Source organism: Polistes dominula, unplaced genomic scaffold (genome assembly GCF_049000335.1).
Source record: "Polistes dominula isolate Pdom_NZ unplaced genomic scaffold, Pdom_raw_medaka contig_17, whole genome shotgun sequence".
Taxonomy (NCBI): domain Eukaryota; kingdom Metazoa; phylum Arthropoda; class Insecta; order Hymenoptera; family Vespidae; genus Polistes; species Polistes dominula.
The window spans coordinates 3,064,455-3,091,674 of NW_028301049.1; the positions used below are offsets into that span (position 1 = coordinate 3,064,455).

Genomic DNA, 27,220 nt, shown 5'->3' on the forward strand with positions numbered 1-27,220 from the left:
ACGAGAAGGGTGAGAAAGAGACAAAAAAAAATAAAAAGAGTGAGAGAGAGAGAAATAGGAGGGTAGGTAGAGACCATTGTGGGGGTTGAGAGAACCTCTGTTTCCGGAGGAAATGAGGGCTTCGCGACTCTCTCTCTCTCTCTCTCCTATTTCCCCTCTCCCAACTCCCTTTTCCTCTCGTCATCACCCACTCCAACCCCAACTCCTCTTTCCTCCCCGTCATCTCTTCTCCATCCGATAACCAAGCATCCTTTCGCGTTCGACAAGGATGACGAAAATCGTATTTATATTCCATCTCTCGAGCTCAGGTAAATATTTCCAGTGGGTTACGCACCTGAGAAGAGTGTCGCGAAACGAAATTCTACAGTGGAAAAGGGAAAGGGAGAAAAAGCTCAACCTCTAAAAATCAACCTCGTTTCACGGACTACCAAGCTTTTCACGAATTTATCCATTAAAAAAAAATAATATAATCTTAACTTCTTACTTTCCTCTTATTTCTTTTTTATACCTAAGGCATCTTATTTTCCGTTTATATAGTAATTAAGAATTGAGGAAGTTGAGAAAGTGTCGTTAATTATTTCAATTATTCTTTCATTGCAATTTCGTATTCATCTAAATTTACACAAACTAAATAATAAATAAATACAATATAATACAATATAAGAAACGTTAAATTTGTTAATGAGAATAATGCAATACCAAAGATTTACATATGATAATTGCGATTGAGAACTACGTAAAGAAAATAAAAGAAAAGAATATTTCTCAGGTGTCGCGAATTCTGTGATGGTAGTAGTATCTTACCTTTTACAAGGGAGAAGGAGAAGAAGAAAAAGGTAAAGAAGGTGAAGGGGTGTCTATCGTAAAAGTCGGTCGACGTTTCACGAATGTAATTTTCGCTGTATGCCCGGATTAGAAGAAGCCCAGCTTCTTCTCTTCGTCGAGTTCTCGTTTTGCGGCTTGATAAGTATTGCCCGATTTGGTTCTTCAATGCGTCGCGACTGGAAAAGGTATTCGAAAGATGATCTTGAAACGATCGATCGGGCTCCACATGACGTCAGGAACCAAGCTGGTTTCATACAAAAGCCCGGCTATTCGTGATCAAGAAGAGAGAAAAGAGAGAGAGAGAGAGAGAGAGAGAGAAAAGTTGCCTCGTACAACCTCGAATCTCATTCAACACCGGGACATCTCTTTTAGGATATAAGGAAGAATATCCGTGATTGGAAATATATCGTCTTTTTCCCTTGCCGATAGAAAAGACGTTAAAACCTGTCATAATGTTAGATAAGCTTTATTGAACAATCGTATTTTTCTCCTCTTCTTCTTCTTCTTCTTTTTCTTTACAAAAGAGCTTACTATCTAAGTTCAACGAAAAGTAATGCGAATTGCGAAAAATTGATAATATTCCATTGATTTTCTATTTAATTAAATTGAATAAATGTCCTTTTTTTTGTAATTATTTATCATTTAGCCTACTTGTCAATATCGCTGAGTGAACAAGAATGACATTTCTTTTTTGTTTTTTATCTTAAATATTATATTATATTATATTATATTACATTACATTATATTATATTATATTAAATTAAATGAAATTGTGTAGCATTGCGTGGTTCTATTTCGATTTTTCGAATAAAGACAGATCGGGACTTGGGACGATAGGACGAAACTTTTGCACGGGAAAAATCTTTCGGATAATCCGATCATCCTTAGCTTCGACGTAAAAAGATTATTCGCGGGTAAAAAGGTTGCGAAAAGAATTCGAGGACGTTGCAAAGGGATCGTTTTCATTTTGCAAGTGATATAGTTTAAATTGGCTAATATTAAGTTAATAAATTAAATATATAGAATTGATCGGAAAATTCCTATCGATTTTTATAAGTATAATTTAATGATAATATATGTTTTATTTATAAATCTGTATGAAATTTTTAGATAACAGTAAAAAAAATTCGTGCTGATTTCAAATGAAAATTTGACAACAGTACATTTATATTTTCATAAGTATAATTTTATAATGTTTATATAAAATCGGCACGAATGTTTCTAGCAACCTAATACATGTAAATACTCGTTTTAATGAATGATAAAAAATTATTTGATTTTCTTTTCTTCAACAAAATAAATGACATACATAAAATAAAAATCAAAGAAAATTTCTTACATGTGTTACAGCACAAATTCTATTTCTTAAAGATTCAATTACTATTCCAAAGCTTATATCATTAAATAAAGTATCAAATTAAAGATTCTATCCGTTAATTATTTCCTTTATATGTAATCATGTGCGATCAATAAATTTAACCTTAATTACTGTTTTTCCTTTTCTTTAACATTACCTTAGTTTAATCATAAAAATCCACAAGTCTCATATATTATTTTATACCTCTGTTGGTTTGCCAATTCCTATAGACTTTGATATTCTTGGTTGTGGAACGCATTCAGTTAGTGACCGTATCTGTTAAAAAGAAATGCGAACAATTAATAACTTATATGTTAAATATGGTCAATGTATTATCAAAAACATTTAATGTGTTTCTAGTGAGAACACATACAAACACTTTCAAAGCTATAAGAAGCTTGTGTACCATAATATTTGTCTCCGATAATACTCACTTTTGGAATTCCCATTCACGATTATCGAGAGGACAAACTTGTCGAGTCTTCAACCATCGAGAGATGCAATGGAAATGGAATGCATGCTATGCAACAAAATTCAAAGCTATATTATTACATACAATGAACATAATATTAACTTAAAACTTTAAATGAGCCACTGATATGCTAAAAAATAATATGCATTATCATATCGTCTATTATTGATTGACCATTAAAATTGTTTTCATTTATTGACAAAATTCTAAACTTGCAAATTAGTTTTGTTTGCAAAATCAAACCGGCTCAAATATGAACTAAAGATATATTGTTCAATACGTATTCGATGCAAAATATACAGCACAAATATGTATCGACAAAATCAATGTAAAGACTTTAAAAACTTACATTGCATACACCCCAGGCTACAGTACATTCATCGCTGGTAGCTGAGGCTTGATTAGCTTGACATTCGATACATAAATCCATAATATGATTTCTGCATATAGCACAGTTGTCTACGACAATATCTAAAATGCAAAACATAACAGAATTTATATTAAAATAAATTACACATATTCCATGAAAAGAATTTAATTATTTATATTATTTTAAATGCATATAAATATTACTAAATAAAATACATACCCCAAGCCCAAAGTGCCACAGCATTCCACTAGAAATAAAACAAATGTATATATACGTTAGAATGAAATGGCAGAAATGAGGTTAGGAACTTATTATCGTATATTTGTGATAAATGCAATTAATTAAATATAAAAGTTATATGTTTATTCTGTATTTCGTGACATACCTTTTTAACTTCGAAACGTTTTTTTCTCCTTTACTACTGCTAGAAGTAGGTAACTCAATGTCTTCTTCATCTATTTCCATCGCCGACGCCATGTTTAAATTTGGATATGTTAAACCGAATGACATCTAGTGTTCTATTTCAAAGGTATTTAATGTGGTGTGCTAGACAAAAGTAACACAATATTAAAAATATTTATGTAAGTGCTAATAAATATTATAAATATTTAAAAATGATACAATATATAATATTATCTTAATAACAACGAAATAAATCAATTAATTTCTTACGTGTTAACATATGTGTCGATAATTTACCAAAAGTTCCTACGAATTGTATAGGTTATATTTCTATCACTGACAGCAAGTATATACATTGAATTATTTTATATTCTTCTAAAGAATTGAATTCAATATTAAAAGTATTAAAATAAAATATAAAATAATAATGAGGAGAAAGGCTGGAATTGGTGCTATTCATAAACAAAAATTAGAACAAGAAAAATATAAGGATAAAGGAACAGAGATACAAGAGAATCAATTTGAACAAATGACTAAACAAATGGAAACATTTCGTGTTAATTTGGAAGAATTTGCTACTAAGCATAAAAATGAGATTAAAAAGAATGCACAGTTTCGACGACAATTTACAGAGATGTGTGCATCCATTGGTGTTGATCCATTAGCATCTGGGAAAGGTTTTTGGTCCGTGCTGGGCATTGGTGACTTTTACTATGAACTTGCAGTGCAGATTGTAGAAGTATGTATGGCAATGAATTACAAGAATGGTGGTCTGATATCTTTAGATGAATTAAGAACACGCTTGGTACAAGCAAGAGGTCGTCGTAAAGAACATCAAGAAATAACCAACGAAGACTTATTAGCTGCATCTAAGAAATTAAAAATATTTGGAAACGGATTCACAATAGTTCCTATAGGTAGAGGAAAGTATTTAGTCCAGTCTGTTCCAGGTGAATTAAGCATGGATCATACTGCAGTGTTACAACAAGCTAGTTTAGCTGGAAACGCACATGTTTCCAGGTCGATGTTAGAAATAGAGTTGAAATGGGAACGAGAACGAGCACAGAAAGCATTGGATCATATGGTTAAAGAAGGATTAGCTTGGTTGGATGAACAAGGAGAAAATGAAACCTTGTATTGGTTTCCTAGTTTGTTTACAGCCTGTATCGCCTCCAAAGAATAATCATTTTTTCTTTTTCCTTTTTTTAAAGATAATTTATCAGGTAGGAATTCGTCATACTTAAAATATTGTTATGTTTCCTGTATGAACATGTATTTCCAAAATAGATATATCTGCCATTTCTTCAAATATTTACAGAAACCAAGATGTGATATTAATCCTACGATTGTAACATTACAATGTTACCTTATTTTATTTCCTTCGATGCTTCTAAAATATATATTAAAAGATACTTAATACAAAGACAAAAATTCAATAACTAATATGGTTATAATAAAAAATAAATATTTTAACATACTTCGGAAGATTTTGTATTTTGTGTTTAGTTAGTTCTTGCTGAGCTGCAAATAATTCTTTTATCAATTCCTCGTTTTCCTTTCTTAATGCGTTTATCTTAGCTCGATGTTCTTTTGATTTTTCTTGAAACTTTGTTGTCAACGTCTTGGCTTCTTCTTTTCCATCTTTAATAACAAAAGAAATATCATTAAAAACATGAAATACTTATTGAGGTAAAATATTTCTATTACTTTCTGCTAAGTTTTTGATGAACTTCCACGTGATGTGATAATTCTTTTATCTTTTTGTCGAATCTTTCTTGCACTTTATTCATTTGTTCTAATAAAACTAATCGACAACAATGTTCCTTGTTTTCTAGTCTAAAAAAAAAAAAAAAAAATACATGTTAAATATAGAATCAATAATAAAATTAAAAAATTATAAGCTTATGCTTACGTTGCATCTGAATTAGGTTTCTTCGCTTCCTTTTCCACTGTATAAACTTGTGCTGCAGCTATGTTTGCATTTAACCCATCCTGTGTCAAAAATGTTGCTTTTTCATGATTGAGTTCTAAATTATGTATTTTATTTTCCAGAGAATTCTTTTCATATTCCCACTTTTGCATTTCATGATCAAAAGTTATTTGCAAATGTTTCATTTCTGTTTGTAAATGATCTTTATCTTCCAAAGATCTAGCCAAACGTTTCTCCAAATCATTGCATTGTTCAATCATATTCTTCGTTTTCTCGTTAGCTTGTTTTACTTGATTTTCCATGCTGTCATTATTATCTTGTTGAAATTTATTTACTTTATCATTAGCAGTATTTAATCTTTCTTCTAAATCAATTATCTTAGCTTCTAAATGGGAAATCTCTGCATCGTACTTTTTTCTTTGAGCATCATCTTTATTTTGTAGTTGACGTTCTATGGAATGCAATTTGTGTACAAAATCCAAGATTTTAGTTCTTGATCTTTGTAATGCATCTTCAGAACTTTGACGTTTCTTTTCAAATTCTTCCTGAGAAAATCTATAATCATTTTCTAAATGATCTAAAAGTTTAGTTTTGTGTTCCAATTCCATTTTAAGATCTCGTATTTCAGATGTATACTTTTTAACCCTTCTTTCATAATCATCTTTCATTTTTGTTAGCTCTTCTTGCAACATTGCTGTATGTTCTTCTGTTATTTTAGATAAACGAAGTTCAAGTCTATTCTTTTCTTCCAATATGTGTCCTTCTCTTTGTAATATCAAATCTTTTTCTCGTACAGCAATTTCTACTAATTCCAAAGCTTCAGATACTTTATTTTTTGTTTCTTCATTTCGAGCCATCAAAGATGCAGTAAATTTCATAGCTTCGTTTAATTTACTTTCCAATTCTATTTTTGAACGTATTGCACTTTGCTTATTCAATGTTTCATTAGCTAATTCAGTTTTCAATGATTCAACAATCTTCAGATTATTTTTATCTTAAATAAAAAACACGTATAAAGCATTATTAAAATAATCAATATAAATAATATTATTATAATATGATTCAATATACCTTTCTCTTGAATATCCTTTTGGAGATTTTCATATTTTCTTGCAATGTCAGCTTTCTCTTTAAGCAAATCCTCAATTTTATCTTTGCTAGTTTCCCACAACGCTTGTTGTTTTAAAAAATTTTCTCTCGCTTGCAATAATTTACCTTCCAATGCTTTAATTGCTTCTGAATATGTTTCTTTAACGTTGTCAATATGTTCTTCGTATAACTTAGAACTTTTACCATCCGTTCTAAAATTCTTCAAATCTTCTTCCAAAGCGTTCACTGCTTTCAATGCCATTTGCCATAATTGATAAACCGAATCCTTTTCCATTTGTAAAATTGTGATACGTTCTTGTAAATTCATTATAATTTCTTTATTATGTATACTTTCGCTGTTACACGTTTCAATATGAATACGAGAAAATTTATCTTTAACAAGATCACCAATGTCTCTGTTATCATTTTGTATCGTTTCAATCATTGACCTAATTTTATTCTGTTCTACCTGCAACAACAAAAAGTTGTATTTAATGTTTAGAAATATTTTTTGTATTTATTTTATTAAAAAATAATTTAACTCACCTTACAAACATTTAAATCTTTCTCAAGATTTTCCATCATTTCATTATATTTTTGTAATACTGAATTGGTATCCCTATTACTGTCCCTTTAAATAATATCGTAATTATAAAGGGACAAAAATAATAAATATATATATAGAATACATTGATACATTTAATTATATAACCTAAAAACTTACCCATGTTTTGAAGTATTTTCTAAATCCGAATCGAACATATTAACTCATGCGATGACTTAAAAAACGAATAATAATTATCTTTAATATCAAAAATTATAATATTCATTTACTTAATACATGAATAAACGAAAGTTCCTGTAACGAGAAAAATAATTCTTCTTTTGTAAACAACACAACTTCTTTACCGACTAGATTGTATCTGTTTTATCAATGATACGTATGCAACTAAACCCGCGTAATTTGAATTTTTAAATATTTCTACACGAGAAAAAAAGAAAAGAAAAAAACAAACAGATAAAACTTGTTAATTATTAAAATAAATATGTGATTGAAATTTTCGAAATGCACTAATTAATTACGTAAATATTAAAATTAAAATGACTGATTACGTTTGTAAATATAAATAAAAATATAGAAATTATATAAATGAAGTATGGTCGGTGGAGTAGACGGAAAGAGGGTTGAATTTGTTTATGAAATATATCTAAATTGTTTGAAAATCATTATATAATTTAAATAACGTTTCCTTTTGATTTAACATTTCACGAATGGAAATGACATTAACCGGACAAACAATTTGTTGAATGTGACTTGTTAAAAGAGATAACGCTTATGCGTTGGTAATAAGCGGTGATAGTATAGGAAGTAGATAAGGATAGCGTTTCTCTTCGAATTGTTCAATTGCTATCAATTATATTGCTGAGTTTACCCACAGCCATTTGAGACTTCGTATTACGAACAAGCACCGGTAAGGCATACATATATACATACTTACATAAATATGTATTTGTGACGTTGTTATACGGTAACTACGTAACACACGTTACAATCGCGTGCAGCATAACGTGAATACGTTATGTATGTTGTATTATATCACACATAACAATATGTCATAACTAAACTGTCACACTTGTACATCCTCATACATACTAAATATCTTGTATATATTTATTATGTACACTACCGGTCAAAATTATTTGACCACACGTTACAAGATGAAAGAATATTGGCTTACATCAATGTCCTATTTAATTTTGTATTTTTTTTTTTTTTTATTATCTATATAAAAAAATTACTTTCAATCTTTCTAACAAAACTGTATTTGTGTAATATGTAAAACATAATTTATATTTTTACATAAGTGGGTGATAGACACGATCGACAATAATTTAATGTTTAAGCAAACTTTTCTATTATTTTGTAAAATGATCAAATAATTTTAATTATTAGCGTCAATTTTCATGCATCAAATTTTATAAAATATACATTTGCTAAATGTATTTGAAAAAAAAAAACTTAATATTTCTTTTTCTGTTTATTCTTTTTTTTCCTTCACAACCTTATTACCTGTAATTAACTTGTAATTGTAAGTAGGTATATATGTACTAATTATTTGTTCGTTAACCTGAAACTGACAGTGCGAGACATAATAATGCACGTATGCATAAATTAATAGAATCTCGTTTAAATGACATATATATGTATGCATGTGACATATTTCTTTATTGCAATAACTCATTTTTATTTCTTTATCGATTATTTTATTATAATTTGATTATAAATAATTGACAATTGTAAAATTTGAATAATAGAAAATTTTCTTAACGAGTACCTTTGTTGAATTGTAAAAAAAATTCTTGAGAATGTTTATTTTTATAAACAACACGATTCAAATATTGTTGATAAGATTTTTGTTGTTCGGCGAGTTTCAAATTTTCCTCGGCAATCTTTTTATTGAGTTCCCTGAAAAAATGATTCGTTAGACACGAATAGAACGAAGGTCAATAAAGATAAAGGAAAAAAAAATCTCTTACGTCCTCTTTCGATCCAGTTCACGCTGATAGGCATTGGCAGTTTCAGCGTGAGCGTTCATCAGTTTATCCCATTCCTCGTTCATTCGTTTTTCTTCCAATTTCATTTTCTATATAATAATGAAAAGGACACAAAAAAAGAAACAAAATTATATGCAACCTTAAAGTAGTAAAAAAAAAAAAAAAAGAAAAAGATAAATTGCACGATCTTGTGGAAGACGTTACCGAGGTTGAAATAAAATTTATAGACGTTTCTATTTGCGGATAAATAAAATCAAAGATAATCGAAGTAAATGAAATATTTTACATAGGTAGTTGTCATTGGATTTGTAGATCTTATATTATTACCTGGATTTCCTCCATTTGTTTGACTTGCTCGTCTCTGAAAACCTTGAGTTGATCTGCTGTCATGCCCTTGTAACGCGATGCAAGCGGTTTCTTCGGACCATGGCTGCTCTCCGCTTGCTCGGGGGCTTCTGTCAGGAAATCTCCGGTCACGTGATTGTAGATTTCCGCTTTCTTGTCCTCCTCATCTTGAGCGGCTTCACAAACTCGTCTATGTTCTTGCTCCTCCGCCTTTTAAATTACCCCATGGAAAGATTTTACAAAATTCTTTTTACATTGATTGATAACTATTCAAATGATACACGGGGGATCCTATCGATTAGATTATTTATAAATTTTCATCGAAGGAATAATTTATTCATTAAAAATACACCGGCTTCTTCTTCTTCTTCTTCCTTTTTTTTATTTTGCGTTATTTTTCATCGAAGATTAATTAATTTCAACAAAAAATAGCGTATGACGATATTTATCATCTTCAAAGCTTCTCGATCAATATAATGCTCTTGAAATGTTATTTTCGTAACATTTTCTATTTCCGTAGAGTAAAATTATCAAAGTGAAACAATAAAAATTGTAATCCTATTTTGAGATAATCCGTTTTTTAAATATTTTTTTTATCGAAAGTTGAAAGTTGATCGTTAATTATAATACCAAAGCTCTGTTGAAACTCGCAGTGGCCTCGTTTAACCTTCGACGACATTCTCGTTCCAAGTTTTCCAGCTCGACTGCACGTTTGTCCCTCGAGACAACGGCTTCCTGGTACGCTTTCTCAGCATCCTCTCGTTCCTTTTCCGCAATTTCACGTTCCTTCTTTTGCTTTTCGAACCACCAACGCATTTCTTCTTTTTTCATTCGATCCTGTTCTCGAAAGTTGTAATCCTCGCCTTCAAATCTTAGCATGAAAAATAAAGATATTTTTTACAATGAAATAATCTTGAAAATTATTCGATTATATCGATAATGATTACATAAAAAAAATGAAAAAAAAAAGAACATTTAATAAGATAAATACATTCTTAGAAGAAATATGAATGATCATTAACGCGAGTCTTACGTGATTTATTACAGAAAGCTCATAATTTTTCATTTTCAATCTCATAAAATTCTATCTTAGTAATGCGGACATAAACAGGAATCATTTAGTCGTTATTAAAGTCATATCTTTTGTGTTTAGATAGATGTTGAGTGTTCTTTGAACGTACATAAGTCATTCAAGAAAGTTGTAAGATTAAAAGTTGTTAAAATTGTTAATTTTTCTTATTACATTACGTTTCATATATTTGACAGTAAAATATATTTAATTTCATTTTCAAAACATAAAGAGAATACATAATATATATATATATAAAATTTTATTACAATTTATTTGAGCTTTTTATAAATGATAAAAACATTAAAGATATTTATTTTATTGAATTATATTTTATAATAATACTTTGTCAAATACCTTTGTGCTGAGGCTAGTCCTAAACGTGGATCATCATCACCAACTCTGCAAGGTAATGACGTCTTCAAAGAATCCGGATCGTAAAGATCATAATCACGACGATCTTCACGTCTTTGATGCAGTCTACGAAACGCTTGAATTTCTTCATTTATACGTCGTCTTTCCTAAAAACAAAAACAACAAAAAAAGAAAAAGAAAAGAAACAATAAATAAAGGTAAATCTAAGAAAATTATTCCTTGTAAACCTTTCCAATACTTTTATAATCGATATATCAATATTTTTTCTTTTATTTTTAACACAATTTTTAACCTTGTAAGAAGAGTCGTTACTATTTTTATAAAAAAAATCAATTTTTATCGGATATACGCTATTTGTTTTCCAAAAATAAAATCAATCCACGTGTTACACTTTGTACTTTTCAACCACACACACACACACACACACACACATGAGTGTTTAAATGTTAAATTAAATTTTAAGAAAGAAAAAATAATATTGAAACTTCGACAAATTTCAATGTAGAAGTCAAAACTTTTGTGCTTGAGTTAAAAAATTAATCAAAAAAATTTGAGTAAGTTGATTGAGGGGGAGTTTAAAGAAAAACTTGGAAAGTTTAGCATAAAGAACACGTTAGACCAATACGTTAGATGTTTAAATGAGGTCAACCTCTTACCTCTGCCTGTTCCTTTTCCAATTGCAAAGCGATTTTACTGCTGCGAACAAGACTCTCGTCCAGTTGGCATTCCTTCGCACGTTCTTCCTCGCGTTGCTGTCTCTTTTCTTCCACTTGACGATCTAAGAAATTCTTGTCGATCTTTCATTTTCCGAGAAGAATAACAACAAACAAATATTCACATTACATTCATTATATATATATATATATATATATATATATGTATATATACACAGGGTGTCCCAGTTTTAATTCACACAAATTTCATTATCATTAATTAAAACAAAAAGTATAGAAACATATACGAACTTTGAAATGTTTTATTTTAAAAGGTTATAATAAATGATTGTTTTCTAGTTCGTTTTATTTAATAAAATATTTGGATAATTGGAAATTCATTTGAAATAACTGGAACACCCTATACGTTGTATTACGAAAGTCTCTTTGAGTAATACAGATGTGTATCGTAAAAAGTTAAATTATTAAACTCGTGTCAATTAACTCACTCCGATCTTTCTGAAACGAGGGTTAAAGATTCGCAATTTCCTATCTTCTTCTATTTGTCGTCTTCTTTCGATACTAGCTGCAACTTTTCGATCCTCCAAGGTTGAACGTGGAAATAATAACATCTTTTTTTCTTGTTCTTTTTATCAAAGTCTCGTGAAAATGTCAATTTTTTTTTTTTTACAGATATGTACAGGTTATAAAATAAAATATCGAATGATCGTTGAAACGTGAATGCGTTCAGAAACCCTAGGAAAAAGCGTACGAACAATAGGGGTGAGAAAGAATAAAAAAGGGTGTATTTCGTTACCATGGCGAGTTTGATCACGATACGCGATACCAAATCGTATTCGTATCGTTTAATAATTGTTTCCTCGGTATTATTACTTTTTTTTTTTTTTTTTTTTTTGAGAAAGAGGAAAAGTGATGTTTTATTTTATTTTCCATTGGTCGAATTTCATTTCGGATTTAAAACGGGGATAACAGGAATGCAAGAGCAACGTGAAATATTCTGTAAATATACATATTTAATGCATATTCAGGATAGAATCAACTTTTTGATCGGTAAATGTTTAAATTAAAACACACGCACCCTCTTATATCTCTTGAATTTATTCAATTTCAATTTATGCTTTGTTACATGCCAAACAAACAAATTTACACACACGCGACTTATAATTTATTTTATGAAAAAAAAATAAAAAATAAACAAGATTCTCATCGTTTAAACAAGGAATATAATTTATTTTGAATGCAATGATTATTTTGAACAATTTTTTTTAACAATAGGTATACGTTTTATTTTGAAAAGAGAGAGAGAGAGAGAGAGAGAGAGGGTTTGTTCGCATTTGAAAACTGTGTGAAAGGCATCAACGAGAACAAAGCTAGTCTCCGTACTCTTTTCTAACTTATATACTCTAACTTATTTACAACACGAGCATTGCACGCGTTCGAAGCGTGTGCGTTTTGCTTCGTTATCGTGTCGGTGCATCAAAGTATAAAGCGAAGATCGTAAACGATCACGAATACTCAATGTGTGATGCATAAATGAATGCAAGTAGAGAGAAAAGACAAAGCAACGAATGCCAGTCACGATCCTTACCGTTTTGTACTTCATATACGACAAATTATTATCCTTTTACTATTAGAAGTTTTCTATTTTTTTTTTTTTTTTAATTAGAACAATTTGCTTCTTTGTTTTATTTTTTATTTCATTACGTTTATTCGATATTTTGGATACTACTCTATGTTTGCCCATTTTATTTTGTTATAATTATATTATAAAAAAATGTAATTTTTTTTTATTCAAATCAATCATGTTTCGTTCCTTTGTTCTTTTGTTATTTATTTTAATTAAATTTTGTTCTTATTTTTGATTGATAAAATAATTGCCGCATTCCCGAGTATAAATAATTCTTATGATACTTTAAGCTGTACGATCTATAATTTCTATCTAGGTTCTTAACAGTTGATATTTACAGAAATCAAATTTTACAACTTCCAAGATCTATTTTAATTTTAATGTTGCACGCTTTCGCGTTTAGTTATATAAGAAGCTTATAAATCTTCTTCCGGATACGCGCAAATGAGAGAAGCTTGCCGACCGAATTGTACATTGCGAAGATAAACAACAGCAGCCATATTTAAAACGTCTTTACCGATAACACAATCAACATACTCTCTCCTTCTTTCTCTTGTTCTTTTTCTTTTTTATTTCACGCATTTTACTCTTTTATTACTCATCATTGTCATTATTAAATTGCAACTTTGATCGGAAGATCTTTGTGTGGTAAAACATATACACGTAATCTTTCGAAATTATACGTAATAAAAAAGAAAAAGTCATTTTTCTACGAAAATAAGGATAATTGAGTAAATCATACGATTAAGTAAAATTATAATTGTGTTTAAAGGAAAATATAATAACGTTGAACCCTTACTTTTTCTTTTTTGACTAAATCAATTGTTAATCAAAATCATTCAACAGATGACTAATGAATTATTAAATATATATTTTTGTTTCTATATTATAAAAATTACAAAGAAAGGTTCTTATTAGTAATTATTAATGTATATAATTATTTATTATATAATTTTTATAATATATAATTTTATATATATATATATATATATATATATATATATATATATATATATATATTTCTTTGAGTAATACAGTAGTATTACTTTGAGTAATAATTTAATATGTAATTTTATAACATATATATATATATATATATATATATATATATATATATATATATATAAATTAATATAGAATAATATATAATAATAATTTAATAATAATTATAAATAATTATAAATAATTATATAAATATAATTATTAATAAGAAATATTATATCTATATTATATCTTATTTAATAAAATTAAATCTATATTATATCTTATTTAATAAAATTAAATCTATATTATATCTTATTAATAAAATTAAGAAAGGTTTCCATAATGACAACGATTTCTCTTGTCTATTCTTTAACGAAAAAAAAAAAAAAGAAATTTGAAGAAGATATATATATATATAACAGCATTAATAATAAATAATAGTTCGTTCTTTATCTTTATTAAAATAATTCGAAATCGTATACGTCGAAGTGAATAAATCCCAACATGTGATGATTGTCGGACATAATACATGTCACTTTCTCTCTACGGCTTTCCTTCTTCAACGATGTACAATATCTTACAATCATACATACATACACACGTATGATCCATTATTCTTCTACAAATAAATTCGTCTTGCTTTCGCTCGTCTTACAATTTACAATAAGCTACGAAATAAAATCATCAAAGTAATCACACCATAAAGTTCGTACCGATTTATTCATACGATGAATTTGGTGTGTCAAGTTGATGAATAATGATCGATCATTTTCACAATTACAATTAGAAATTAATAAAAATAATAAATTATACAATATATTATAATTAAGAAATATTCTTAAAAGATACGAAACACTTATTGTTGAATTGTAGAAAATAATTTATTTGTAAGTAGTTTATGGTTGTCTCTATATAAAGATACAGATGAAATATTACAAAGAAAATAAACGACATTTTGTGTATCTCGTATTAGTAGTCGCGAGTATGATAGGAAAGTAAAAAGACCTCTTCGATCACGCGTGAATATCTTATTCGTGAGAGAAATTGGCACGCATATACGATAAACGCTATCGTAATGTCGAGTACGATGTCCATTATAAAAAGTATGTATATATGTGTATGTATAATACGTACACCGTATGTGTTTGTTTACGTACGTTTAGCATGTTCCTCTTAATATCGTCATACGTATAAATAAATAAACCGAGCTCTTGTACAGACATTATTTTTGATAGTTGTCTTTCTCTTCACTTAACCCCGTTCACTTCCCTCACGTCTCCTATACACCCACACCACACTTTTTTTGCATAAGAAATAATCAACTTTTCGATTATTCAGGACGTAAATTAATTAGTCCGATGGGGTAATGAGAAAACCGTAATAATAATGATAATACAAGAAAAAGTGTATGAAGATAATAATACTCAATGTAAAAATGAGATATTGTAAATTAAAACGTAATTATAAATCATTCGTTTTAATGTGTAAATGTGATTTGATTAATGAGAGTTACATTTTATCACTTGTGTGAATTTCTTTTTAAATCGATAAATAAGATCATCATTCTTAAAGATTATAATAGTATGTAAGAAAATGATATTATACAAATGTTATTCCGTATAATACATGAGTTTTAGAATTACTTTAGTCGAATAATTTCGTAAGAAGAAACATTTTTGGCAGGTGTCCAATAAATGAATAGGCCGGGCATCATTTTCGATCGGAATTTCTATAAAGAATAAATTCGTTTTTAGGTAATTTCGTTTCTTTTTAGTTGAGATCAGATCTGATCGATTGGATGAAGTTCATGAAAATAGGGGTGAAAAAAAGGAAGGAAGGAAGGAAGGAAGGAAGGAAAGGTACAGAAAAATAAGATTATAATCAAACTTTAATGCATTCAACTTATACAACGTGTAATAATATTTTCCATTAAATAATAAACCAATATTAGAGTTTAATATTAATAAATAAATCAAATTATGGATAACAATATTTAACGAATAATATTTATTGTATTAAAATTCGACCACAATGTTGTATGAAATAATATTACAAGTGTTATCAATATAAACAAAAGTGAAATGAAATTTTCTAATGATCAAATAAAATATATAAAAATATATTTGATTTGATCGGTCCCTGGTCTACATACATACACACACACACACATACATTTATATATATATATAGGTTTAGTATTAATTTGCACTCGCAAGTTTCCACGGCAACACGTATTACCGAGCCCTAGAGCGTAAGATACGCCCGTGGCGAAGCGAGGAGACTCTCGGGCGCCTGCGTATTGGAGTGACGTCATTGGCGAACCGGGCAGCCCATCGCCCGCCAGACATTCAGTCTCGTCTTAGCACTTCGAGAGGTCACAACTCACATATATCGCGCGGTTGCATTTCTCTTGATTTCATTTTTTCCGCCACCCACCCCTCGCACATACATTTTAAACGGTGTCAAATCGTAAAACTACTTTGATCGTTGAACGAGCTATTTTTTCTTCTCTATCGTCTTTTTAATCGTGATATTAATTCAAAATAACGACGATAATAAAAACAATAACAAAATACGAATCGATTATTCTAATCGATCGTGAAAAAGATAGAAAAAAATAATAATTCAGTCGTCAAAAGTGGTTTGAAAAAAAAAAAAAGGAACAATATTTGAGAGGTGGTTTTTTCTTTTGTGTTTCGCGTCGAATTTTGTTGTATAAAAAATAATCGAACGCGGATCGCGGTGAGATTGATCGAGAGAATAAGAAGAATAAGAAGAATTCTAAGTGAGGAAGAGAAGAAGAGAAGAGGAGTTTGGAGAGGAAAATTGGAGGGGAGGAAGATCCTGCGTGTTAACTTTTATCTCCTAACTCGAAAAGATCGATTTATATAACACTACTGGTGGTGTCACGTAAAGGTCTGTCATACACATCATATACACACACACACACATATACACATACACATACATAGAGAACACACGAATCAACATATATGCGTTGGGTTTTCGTCAGATTGATAAAAAAAAGTGTCGTGCAAGTTAGTTCGATATTTTCGTTAATAATTGTGTGAAATATTAATAAAGAAAGCGCTTATTACTATGCGCCCAGATAGCACGTTTATTATTATTATGAGATAATGAGCTGCTCGGTAAAGATATCGTCCGGGAAGAGTTGGAGCGGATCTCAGAGGAGGATCAGCTCGTTGGCGGAGGAGAATACCTGTCCTTCTCCGAACAACGGCGCTGTTCCAAGTTGCGCCCTCTCACAGACCATTCAAACGACCAACAACGTATTGGTCGTATCCCCGCAAACAACTAACTATAATAATAATACTAACGTAATTAATACATCGAATACCAATCATTTGGAAAATATTACAAATATCGGTAACAATCCAAATATCGTAACATCATCGTCGTCGTCGTCGTCAACAACGAGTGGAATTTGTGGAGGTGGTGGTCCTCCCGTTGTTTATAATTCTACGGTGGCTTCATCTAACGTAGCTGGTGTTTTTGGTGCCGGTGGGTGCACCTCTGCAGCAGGCGGCATTCCTCAAAGGATCCCCACGCCACGCCCCGTAAAGTCGATTGCTTCGAAGAAAGGGGAAGACACGAGCAAGCTGCTCAAGTACATCGACGATAACGTCATCGGCAAGAACGGCACCTTCTTCGGACCGTTCGGCCGCAGGAAAGGTCAGTTATTATTCAATATTTTTATTTACAGCTTTGACAATTGTATTTACAAATGTTTTTACGAATGATTATCATACTCTAATAGACGTGTTAAACTTTTATAAACCATAGGATATCAAATTTATTTGAGAAAAACTGTCTGTTCAAACCGCAGACACCAACCTCAAATGTAAAGGGTTGTTTTATTTTGTTTTTTTTTTTTTAGGTCTTGGTCGAACGCGGTTTCAAATTTCGTAACTCCCATAATTCGCGATTCGGTTTTTGTGGTATCACGTTGTCCGCGAATTTACAAGCTCTCGTGTAACCGCCATTTTCAATACCTTATTTGTCGAGTCATTTTTCAATCAGGTTATTAAACAAATGTGCAACTTTGATCGTACGAAAGTCCTTTCAATATTTTTCTTTCTTTCTTTCTTTTTTCGGAATAAATGTTCGTCGAATGAGTAATCATTTGATTTCTTTTCTTTGTATATTCTTATTCTTCAGAATTGTGTTTTCATATATGTTTGTTGAACTGTTCATTGAAAAACTAAGCAGATTTTGATTGAACCAAGGCATTTGATATACTTCATCGAATTTCACAAGGCCATTTTATTCGAATAGAATTTAAAACGCGCGTGCTCTGCTATCGACCATGCAGAATTTTATTTCCATTTTATCAAAGAGTTGAATCAAGATCATATGAATCACTTTCGTTTATTCGACCTGCCACGTGATCATATTTTGTCTTCCTTTCGAGTAAAATTCATTGGAGTAATCTTTTTCATATTATTTCTAATAAATAACTTAATAAAAAAAAAAAAAGATAAAACAAAACACAACAACGTTTTTCTGAGTTTATTGCTTTGTATTCTTAAAAGAAAAAAACATTGACCACGTGTGTTTAGATTAGACAAGGAAAACCATTTGGTTTAATCAAATAAGTTAATTGGCCAGACCGATAAAATAATCAAATCAACTGTACTCTAAATACGTAGATTTGTATTTTTGCTTAAAAAAACAAACACGCACACACACACACACATTCATCTTTATACCCAAATACGAAATTCATCCGATCAAAACAAAATGGTTAAAATATTCTTTCATTATATTCTTTGATACCAGACGTATAACACCAGCAGATCCAAATTCATTTCACATTATAAATACAAAAGCATATGCATATATGCAACACGTATATACAACTGTGTAAATATATTTTTTTCTATACATATTCACATAGATACATATATAAATATACAAAATATATATATATATATATATATATATATATATATATATATATACATATACTACTTATGTATAGTTATGATGTGTATATATAAGACGGGATTTCCGTTCAAGTGAAACCCACGTGCTCGTCGCAAAGTGAATTGCTAAAAGTGCTACCTACTCACGCATAACTATTAAACGACCGCGAAACGTACTCACGCGTACAAATTCCTTCCATTAAATCCTCTTAACTAGATTTTACTCTCACGAAGATCGACGACGTTATTTTGTTCTTATTAGCTATGCTTAGAACGACTTACTTACACCTAACACAATTCTAATTTATATTTTGAATTAAAAACTTACTTACTATACCATCATACGCCCACATATATAAGGTGACTCACTTATCTTTCTTTCACATCTCTCTAACAACTTTGAAATTAAACATGTCAAATAAAATATTAGGTATCTAAAGAGAAAACTTGTACGATTTTTTGCAGTACGAAATTGGGGACAAATATTGTTACATTTTTATTTTTTTAAATGTATGAAATAGGATGTTGAATATTGGACAATTTTTAAACATATTTCTTTTTATCAAAAAGTCTTTAATCTTTTTTTATTAAACAATTTTATTATAGGTTTAATATCAAAGTTATTGGAGACATCAAAACATGGATATGAATCATCCTGTACTCGTGCATATCATTTAACTGTAAATTGTTATCTATAACGAAAAATAGTTTTTTTTTTTTATTATAGATAGGAATAAAAAAAAAGAACAAAAAGAATATTATACAAAAGAGACAGGAAGTATCGTTTTATTGTATATATTATTATTAATGTTCATGCGCGAGTATAGTCGTTGAATAAACTGGAACACCGAACGGAAAAGACACAACGCACAAGAGTAAAAGTTTTTATTTCAACAGGAAGTTCGATCGTTGCGCTTTCGAACGGTAGGAAATAATATCAGTGGTGCCATTATTTCAAAAGTCACTTTTCGTGCTAAAGATAAAGAAACTTGGCAAGTGGTAGCTCACTGACACGAAACAATACTAATTTGGTCTGACCATGCCAACGATGAGTCGACAAGTGGAAATCTCCAAATTATTCTTACCAAGCATAATATTTCATTTTTGTTCTTTCTTATTATTTTCATTTTCAAAACTCACGTGATTTTATTATTAATTTTTGTGAAAATATACTTTTTTCTTTTTAATAATCTTTTGTCGCGATTGCAAAAAAAAAAGAAAAGTTTACGACGAATATAATTATGCTAATAACACGATGATAGACATTTGTTGACTCATTCCCAGGAATCATTACATTTTATTTTTCAAATGACCATCCTTTTACATCAAACATTTGTAATTTTCATTGTGTTATGAATTTCAAATAGTTGATTCGATGCTAAGTAGACAATTATTCGAGTTATATTTTGTTAGATTCAAATTTAACCACGGTTATATATATATATATATATTTTTTTTTATTATTTTAAATTACGTAAAAAGAAAAAAAGGAAAGCCAAAAAAGAGAAAATATCAAACAAATCATTCGTAATATTATCAGTTACGATTTTTATCGTGAACGATTTAAAAAAAAATAAACACCCACACGAACTCGAACAATATTTTATTTGCCATAAAAGAAAGGTAAAAAAAAAAAAAGAAAAAATGGAAGACATCTTTAGGAATGAAATAAAATAATGAAACATACTTTACTTGAGTTTAATCAGAAGATGTTATAAAAAATACAAAATAAACTGGGATGATCATTCGATCAATCCATCGATTGAATAGAAAGAAAAAATTTGGTATTTAACCTCGTGGGTAACTCTCTCATGTTGGACGAAAAAGAGTTGAACAAAAATATTGTCGAACGAGTATGGCAGCTGTCCATAATGACTCATCGTCGTAAAATAGTGAAAGAAAGAAAGAGAGAGAGAGAGATAGAAAAATACGCACACCTATAAAAACATACTACAGTAAATAATCGTCAAAGCATATGCATAAAACACACGGATACTTAGAATAATAACGATGAAACACATACATACATTAAAACCATATATGTTTATAATAAACGACACTAAATATATATATATATATATACATATGCATAAAACATGAACGTTCATATACATACATACATACATTTATCTATGATAAGAAATATATGCGCATTGATTCGTCAGAATTTTTATCAATGATAAGAAATAACTTAAGGATCAATTCCTCGCATACTCGTAGGATACTATTACACTTGGTTATTTTTTTGTATACTTGTTTCATTTGATCCCCTTAAGACGTCATTGTGATTTCATTTTAAAAAACGATGAGTGGGGAAAGTGAAAGAAAGAGAAGTAGCAAGGGCAAGGTCGAATAAAACATTATTAAATTTCTGTGGTCTTGATTAGAGATGCGTGGTTGGTTGTATAGAGTTTGTGGTATATTTTTATATATATATATATACACACACATTATATACATATAGAAATATAATTAGTCACATGATCGTCATGCAACTGACGCATCCAGCTTCGAGAGATATAGTAATCTATAAAGTGATATGCTTATGGATACTTTATTCGCGTTTCTTGATAATATTTTTGAAATGAAAAAAACTTCTTTAGAATTAGGGTGATTTGAAAATCGTGAAACGGAAGAACGTGAAACCGATGAAACAAAAATAATTAATTAATTAATAAAATTCAATATATAATTTAATTCTATATATTAATTAATTAATTAATTATATTCTATATATAAAAATTCAGTGTAACAATATGTTTGTCCACTAATAATTCCGAAACTATTCAACTTATCTTAATGAAATTGATTTGATTTCACGTGATTTTTTCCAACTTAGCACATAACACAATTTTTATCGCGATTGTTTTTTTGTTTTATTATTTTTTATTATTAATTTAAAGATTTTTATTTAGAGGTTACCTAGGTTCTGTAAGGTTCTTTCAATTGATGGCACTGTATTACAATTCAATTATTTCGATATATTTACGTCTGGAAGCTTGGTTTTCTTTGAAGGTTTCACTTCTACCTTGTGTGATCTGCACACATCTGTTTTTTTTTGTCTTTTTTTTTTACGTGATGACGAAAAAATATTCTTTCCTTCTTTTTTTTTGTCAATAATTTTTATCCTTTTTTTTGTTTTTAATTGAACAACATATTTTGCGATAGGAATCACTTTTGTTTGTTCGCACTTCGATGAAAGAAATAAATCTTTAATTAATTATATTATTTTTGAGATAGCATTTTTTACGAGATGCATCATTAAATGTTTCTACATCTTTTTTTACCTCTATTTTTTTTTATTTTTTTATTTTTTTTTATTTTTTTATTTTTTTTTATTTGTTGTTGATCGAGAATAAAGGATACACTCGTGAAATACCAACGTAATAGTAATATTCTTATGTAATCGTAGCATTGAACGTACCACACGACCGGTTTTTAAATATCTAATTTAAAATTCGGAATATCAATTTTATTACTTTTCCTTATTGAAATTTTTATTTGCTATTATTTCACAGACTATTTTAACTATCAATATTACATTATTAAACATTTATTATTTAATACAAAAAATTTTGTTAAATGCAATTTAGAACAAAAAATATTCAAAGTTATTCTAACATTACAACAAAATAAATCAAATGCCAACAAATGTAACATAGCGTGATCAACTTTGAATTATTTACCTAAATAATTAATTGATTAAATATATTTTTTAATTTTTTATACAACAATTAATAAAAAAAAGTAATGCAAATTATTATTTAATCAAAAAGATTTTGTTAAATGCAATTTAGAACAAAAAATATTCAAAGTTATTCTAATATTCCAACAAAATAAATCAAATAGCAACAAATGTAACATAGCGTGATTAACTTTGAATTATTTACTTAAATAATTAATTGATTAAGTATATTTTTTTATTTTTTATACAACAATTAATAAAAAAAAGTAATGCAAATGACACACATCGAACAGTACAGGTGAATCACCCCGTGTGCACGAGTGATTGCGTGTGTGTTGTACGTGTGTTCCGATAAACACGCGAAGTTTTACTAAAGATCCCTTTTTTTTCTTGTTTCTTTTTTTACCGTGTTATTTGCAAGGGAAATAAATAAATATTGTTTAATACTGGGTGGCACAGAAGTAATATGTTGAGCAGGACAGAAGTAGGTTAATGTTGCGTACTGTAACAAATTTAACTAGGTCATGCTTGTTCCTCTGTATATATGTGTGTATGTGTGTTTCTATGCTCGTATACATCAACAAAGCTTCAAATCGTTTTCGTAAAAAACCGAATATCATTTTAGAAATGATGCATCGTTATTATTATATCAAATTTCAACGCATCATACTCAAAATAAGAGAACAAGATGAAGAAGGATGATATAATAAACGCAGATATTTTTTTTTTCATTATCTTCCTTTAGATTAGAAATAAAATTAGATAATGTTCGTATCTAACATGTAAGATAAACAAATCACGATTCTTATCGTTTTATCTTTTTATAAAGCAAGGTTTTAACAGGCGTTAATTGTATATTTATTTTTTTTTTTTTTTTTTATTTTTTTTTTTATTGCAACTCGACATTGATGAGTAGATTAAATTTCCATTTCTTTTTTGTGTACTTTATATTAGTAAGAGAATAAGAGAGATAATAATTGGATGATATCGATGGGATATATATATATATATATATATATATATATATCGATCAAGGTTAATATTAATTGCTACGAGATAATATTTTTGATGATATTTAAGTAACATTATAAAACAAAAGTATAAACGTAAACGTCTCGATTAGAAATAATCTTTCGATCGATATTTAAATATTTTATAAATATTAAAAAACAACAAGCAAAATAAATATTGCATTTGTACGTTCAGAATAAATTCAATACTAATAATAATGAATTTATTATACTAATGAAGTAATAAATGTTGCAATTGAACTTTACTTTTGTTTTTTATTTTTATTTTTTGAAAAAATAATTTCGTACTGAGTAGGGTTGTGTGTGATCACCCAGTATATAGAAGAGTTAAAAGTGGATATTACATTTAGTATGGTACATACAGAAAAAGAGAGAGAGAGAGAGAGAGAGAGACGACAACTTCCTGCATAATTTCTGCTCCGTGTCCTGCATTGTACACCGAAACAAAGAACCATATTCAAGTTGGCCGCGAATAGGCCCGGGGGCTTCCATCGGAGCACCAAGGCCCTTTTTTTCATTCTTTCTTTCTTTCTTTTTTTGCCTCTCCTCTTTTCATTCCTTCAAAAGTACGAAGGGTCGAGATATCTCGTTCGGTATTTGCCCTTTCTCTATTTTCTCTATTTTTCATTTCTTTTTTCTTTTCTTTTTTTTATTTTAAATGAAATTACCTGTCAAGAGTATTTTTCTATATATGTTTGATCTTTTTCTTCTTTTGTTTTATAATTTTACAAATTATAAATATATAGTATATTTAATTATAATTTTATTTTATTTATTTTTATTATATATTATTTATAAAATATAATTATATAATTTAAATTATGATTAATAATATATTAATATTATATATATATATATATATTTTAATTTATTATATATAATAAATTATTATATAATAAAATTATAATAATAAAATATATAAAATTAAATATATATAAAAAAAATATAATAAATAAATTATGATAATAAAATATATAAAATAAAATATATAAAAAAATATAATAAATAGATTATAATAATTAAATATATAAAAAAATATAAGAAATAGATTATAATAATTAAATATATAAAAAAAAATATAATAAATAAATTATAATAATAAAATATATAATAATCAAATATTCTATTAATTAATAATTTTACAAATAAAATCGTAAAACCGGTTTACCAATAATTTCAATCTTAAAACAAGAAATTTTAAAGAATAAAAAATATAATAAGAATATTATTATTATTATTATTATTATTATTATTATTATTATTATTATTATTATTATTATTATTATTATTATTATTATTATTATTATTAAACTTTAGGAAAAAGGTGAAAGGGATTTAATCGTAAAACAAAAAGAACCTTGAATGACCATTTCAAGATATTTCACTCTCTTTATCTTTCTCTTCTTAAATTCTTGCAGTTAGCCAGTTTTAATCGTAAGATTTGAAAACGATGTAAGATGATTGAATTTGTATCTTTGCTAAAGTGTTATGGTTGAATTTATGCTTGGCTTCAAAACCACTAATGCGTCTCGACGAATTGTAAACACGCATAAACGAAAATACATTTACGTGAATGACGCCAATAAAAATTGAATACAACGAAAGAGAGACGACGACGAAACACGTCCAATTTATCGGACCAAAAAATATTATATATGAACGTCAGAGAAACAAAACGTGTTTGCAAACAGTTAACATTTTATCAGATAAAGACTTACGATAAAGTTATTATCAACTTGGTTAGATCATCGTTATATAAAATGAGAAAAATTACGGGAAAAAAAAAATTAAAAAAAAAAAAAGAAATAAAAAGAAGAATTCTTTTCAAAAGAAAATATTCCTATCGATTAATGTTGATGATTTCTTATCTATCTTGATTATCTTTAGATAGATTTTATCAATTGATTTTCATACCTCCCTGTAATATTCCAATCTTATTATTATAAAAATACAAATATTTAATTTTTAAAATTACAAATATTAATTGTTCTATAAATAATATATAGAATATTTAATTAGACTTTTTAATTTTTTATTTAAATTTTAAAACTACAAATATTAGTTGTTCTATAAATAGTAACAAGAATATTTAATTTGACTTTTTAATTTTTTATTTAATTTTTAAAACTACAAATATTAGTTGTTCTATAAATAATATATAGAATATTTAATTAGATTTTTTAATTTAATTTTTATTTATTTTTTTTTAAATTTACTATTTTATTTTTGTAAAAATGCAAATATTAAATTGTTCTATAAATAGTAAAGAAAATTTTTAATTAGACTTTGCTAACATTGCACAGACTGTCGGTATTTAGTTTGTTCTAATATTGTCGGTTCGTTGATACGAGAAGACTTACGGGTTAACGAACCCTGCTTTTAAGTTCTATTCGTCAGAGATTCTCGCAAAAGTATCTAATGTTAAGTGATTTTCAACAATGACGTCATTCTAACATACCATAACCAACGAATTGTTTGCAGTTTAAAATGGAACTTACTTATGATCGTAATTTGACTCGTTAATCCGATTAAATTCAAATTCTTATCGGTATTTAATTACCTCTTTGTTTTCTAATATTTGTTTTTAATCTCCTTAGTAATAAACAAGCTTAGATTTCGTACAAAAATGTTCTTATCAATTCATGCAAGAATTTTATTAGAATTTGTTGATTGTAATTATTAATATTAATAGTAATAGTTAAAATTTTAATAAATAAAATGTACGTGTTTTTTTTTTAATTATTTTAGAACAGAAAATACTTAGCAAGAATTTGATTAAAATTAGTTTGGTAATATTTTTTAATTAGTAATTAGAATTATAATAAATAAAATATACATAGGTTGTTTTAAATTATGTTAAAAGAAAACAAATTTATAGTTGCATTAAATATCTTTCATTTAAAGTATTTTTATTATTTTTTGGTCAATCAAATTTTGATATTACAATTATTAATGTTGTATAATAAAATCATAAGATAAATTTATGTAATTGTATTATTCAATTAAATTTTATAAATTTTGTTGACATATAGAAACACATATATTTATTAGGATTTTTATAAATATAAAATTTGAAGTATCGTATCGGCATTAAATATCTTCCATTTGAAATATTTTTATTATTTATTGGCCAATCAAATTTTAATATTACAATTATTAATGTTGTATAATAAAATCATAAGATATATAAATTTGTGTAATTGTATTATTCAATTAAATTTTATAAATTTTGTTGACATATAGAAACACATAATTAGGATTTTTAGAAATGTTAAAGTATCGTATCGGCATTAAATATCTTCCATTTGAAATATTTTTATTATTTATTGGTCAATCAAATTTTAATATTACATTTATTAATGTTGTATAATAAAATCATAAGATAAATTTATGTAATTGTATTATTTAATTAAATTTGATAAATTTTGTTGACATATAGAAACACATAATTAGGATTTTAGGAAATGTTGAAGTATCGTATCG

At 27.9% G+C, this 27,220-nt stretch overlaps 5 protein-coding genes across 5 annotated transcripts in view; 2 read left to right on the forward strand and 3 right to left on the reverse strand.

The window, feature by feature from the left end:
- Positions 1 to 1,275: 1,275 nt before the first annotated feature.
- Roc1a (Regulator of cullins 1a) lies at positions 1,276 to 3,501 on the reverse strand. Its single transcript, XM_015324023.2, is given in 6 exon segments — positions 1,276 to 2,458; positions 2,617 to 2,702; positions 3,004 to 3,125; positions 3,244 to 3,271; positions 3,410 to 3,435; positions 3,438 to 3,501. Coding segments are annotated over 6 exon segments (339 nt in total). The 3' UTR covers positions 1,276 to 2,445.
- On the forward strand, positions 3,469 to 4,911 carry lsn (vacuolar-sorting protein SNF8). Its single transcript, XM_015324022.2, has 3 exons — positions 3,469 to 3,605; positions 3,748 to 4,649; positions 4,745 to 4,911. Exon 2 carries the CDS (start codon positions 3,854 to 3,856, stop codon positions 4,607 to 4,609), a length of 756 nt encoding a protein of 251 aa, XP_015179508.1. The 5' UTR covers positions 3,469 to 3,605; positions 3,748 to 3,853; the 3' UTR covers positions 4,610 to 4,649; positions 4,745 to 4,911.
- Positions 4,655 to 8,655, reverse strand: LOC107068025 (uncharacterized). Its single transcript, XM_089175492.1, is given in 7 exon segments — positions 4,655 to 5,062; positions 5,064 to 5,067; positions 5,134 to 5,262; positions 5,339 to 6,350; positions 6,428 to 6,914; positions 6,992 to 7,076; positions 7,170 to 8,655. Coding segments are annotated over 7 exon segments (1,959 nt in total). The 5' UTR covers positions 7,208 to 8,655; the 3' UTR covers positions 4,655 to 4,858.
- LOC107068024 (RIB43A-like with coiled-coils protein 2) lies at positions 8,654 to 12,143 on the reverse strand. The gene is made up of 7 exons (XM_015324020.2): positions 11,953 to 12,143; positions 11,447 to 11,587; positions 10,773 to 10,936; positions 9,977 to 10,217; positions 9,329 to 9,556; positions 8,984 to 9,090; positions 8,654 to 8,912 (listed from the first exon to the last, which is right to left on the reverse strand). The coding sequence occupies exons 1-7, from the start codon at positions 12,073 to 12,075 to the stop codon at positions 8,771 to 8,773; spliced, it is 1,146 nt and encodes a 381-aa protein (XP_015179506.1). The 5' UTR covers positions 12,076 to 12,143; the 3' UTR covers positions 8,654 to 8,770.
- Positions 12,144 to 14,495: 2,352 nt separating this feature from the next.
- LOC107068006 (uncharacterized) overlaps positions 14,496 to 27,220 on the forward strand; it is a 66,999-nt gene continuing 54,274 nt past the window's right edge. Inside the window, 1 exon segment of the mRNA XM_015323991.2 lies at positions 14,496 to 17,768. Coding sequence (XP_015179477.2) covers positions 17,213 to 17,768 — 556 coding nt within the window. The 5' untranslated portion in view covers positions 14,496 to 17,212.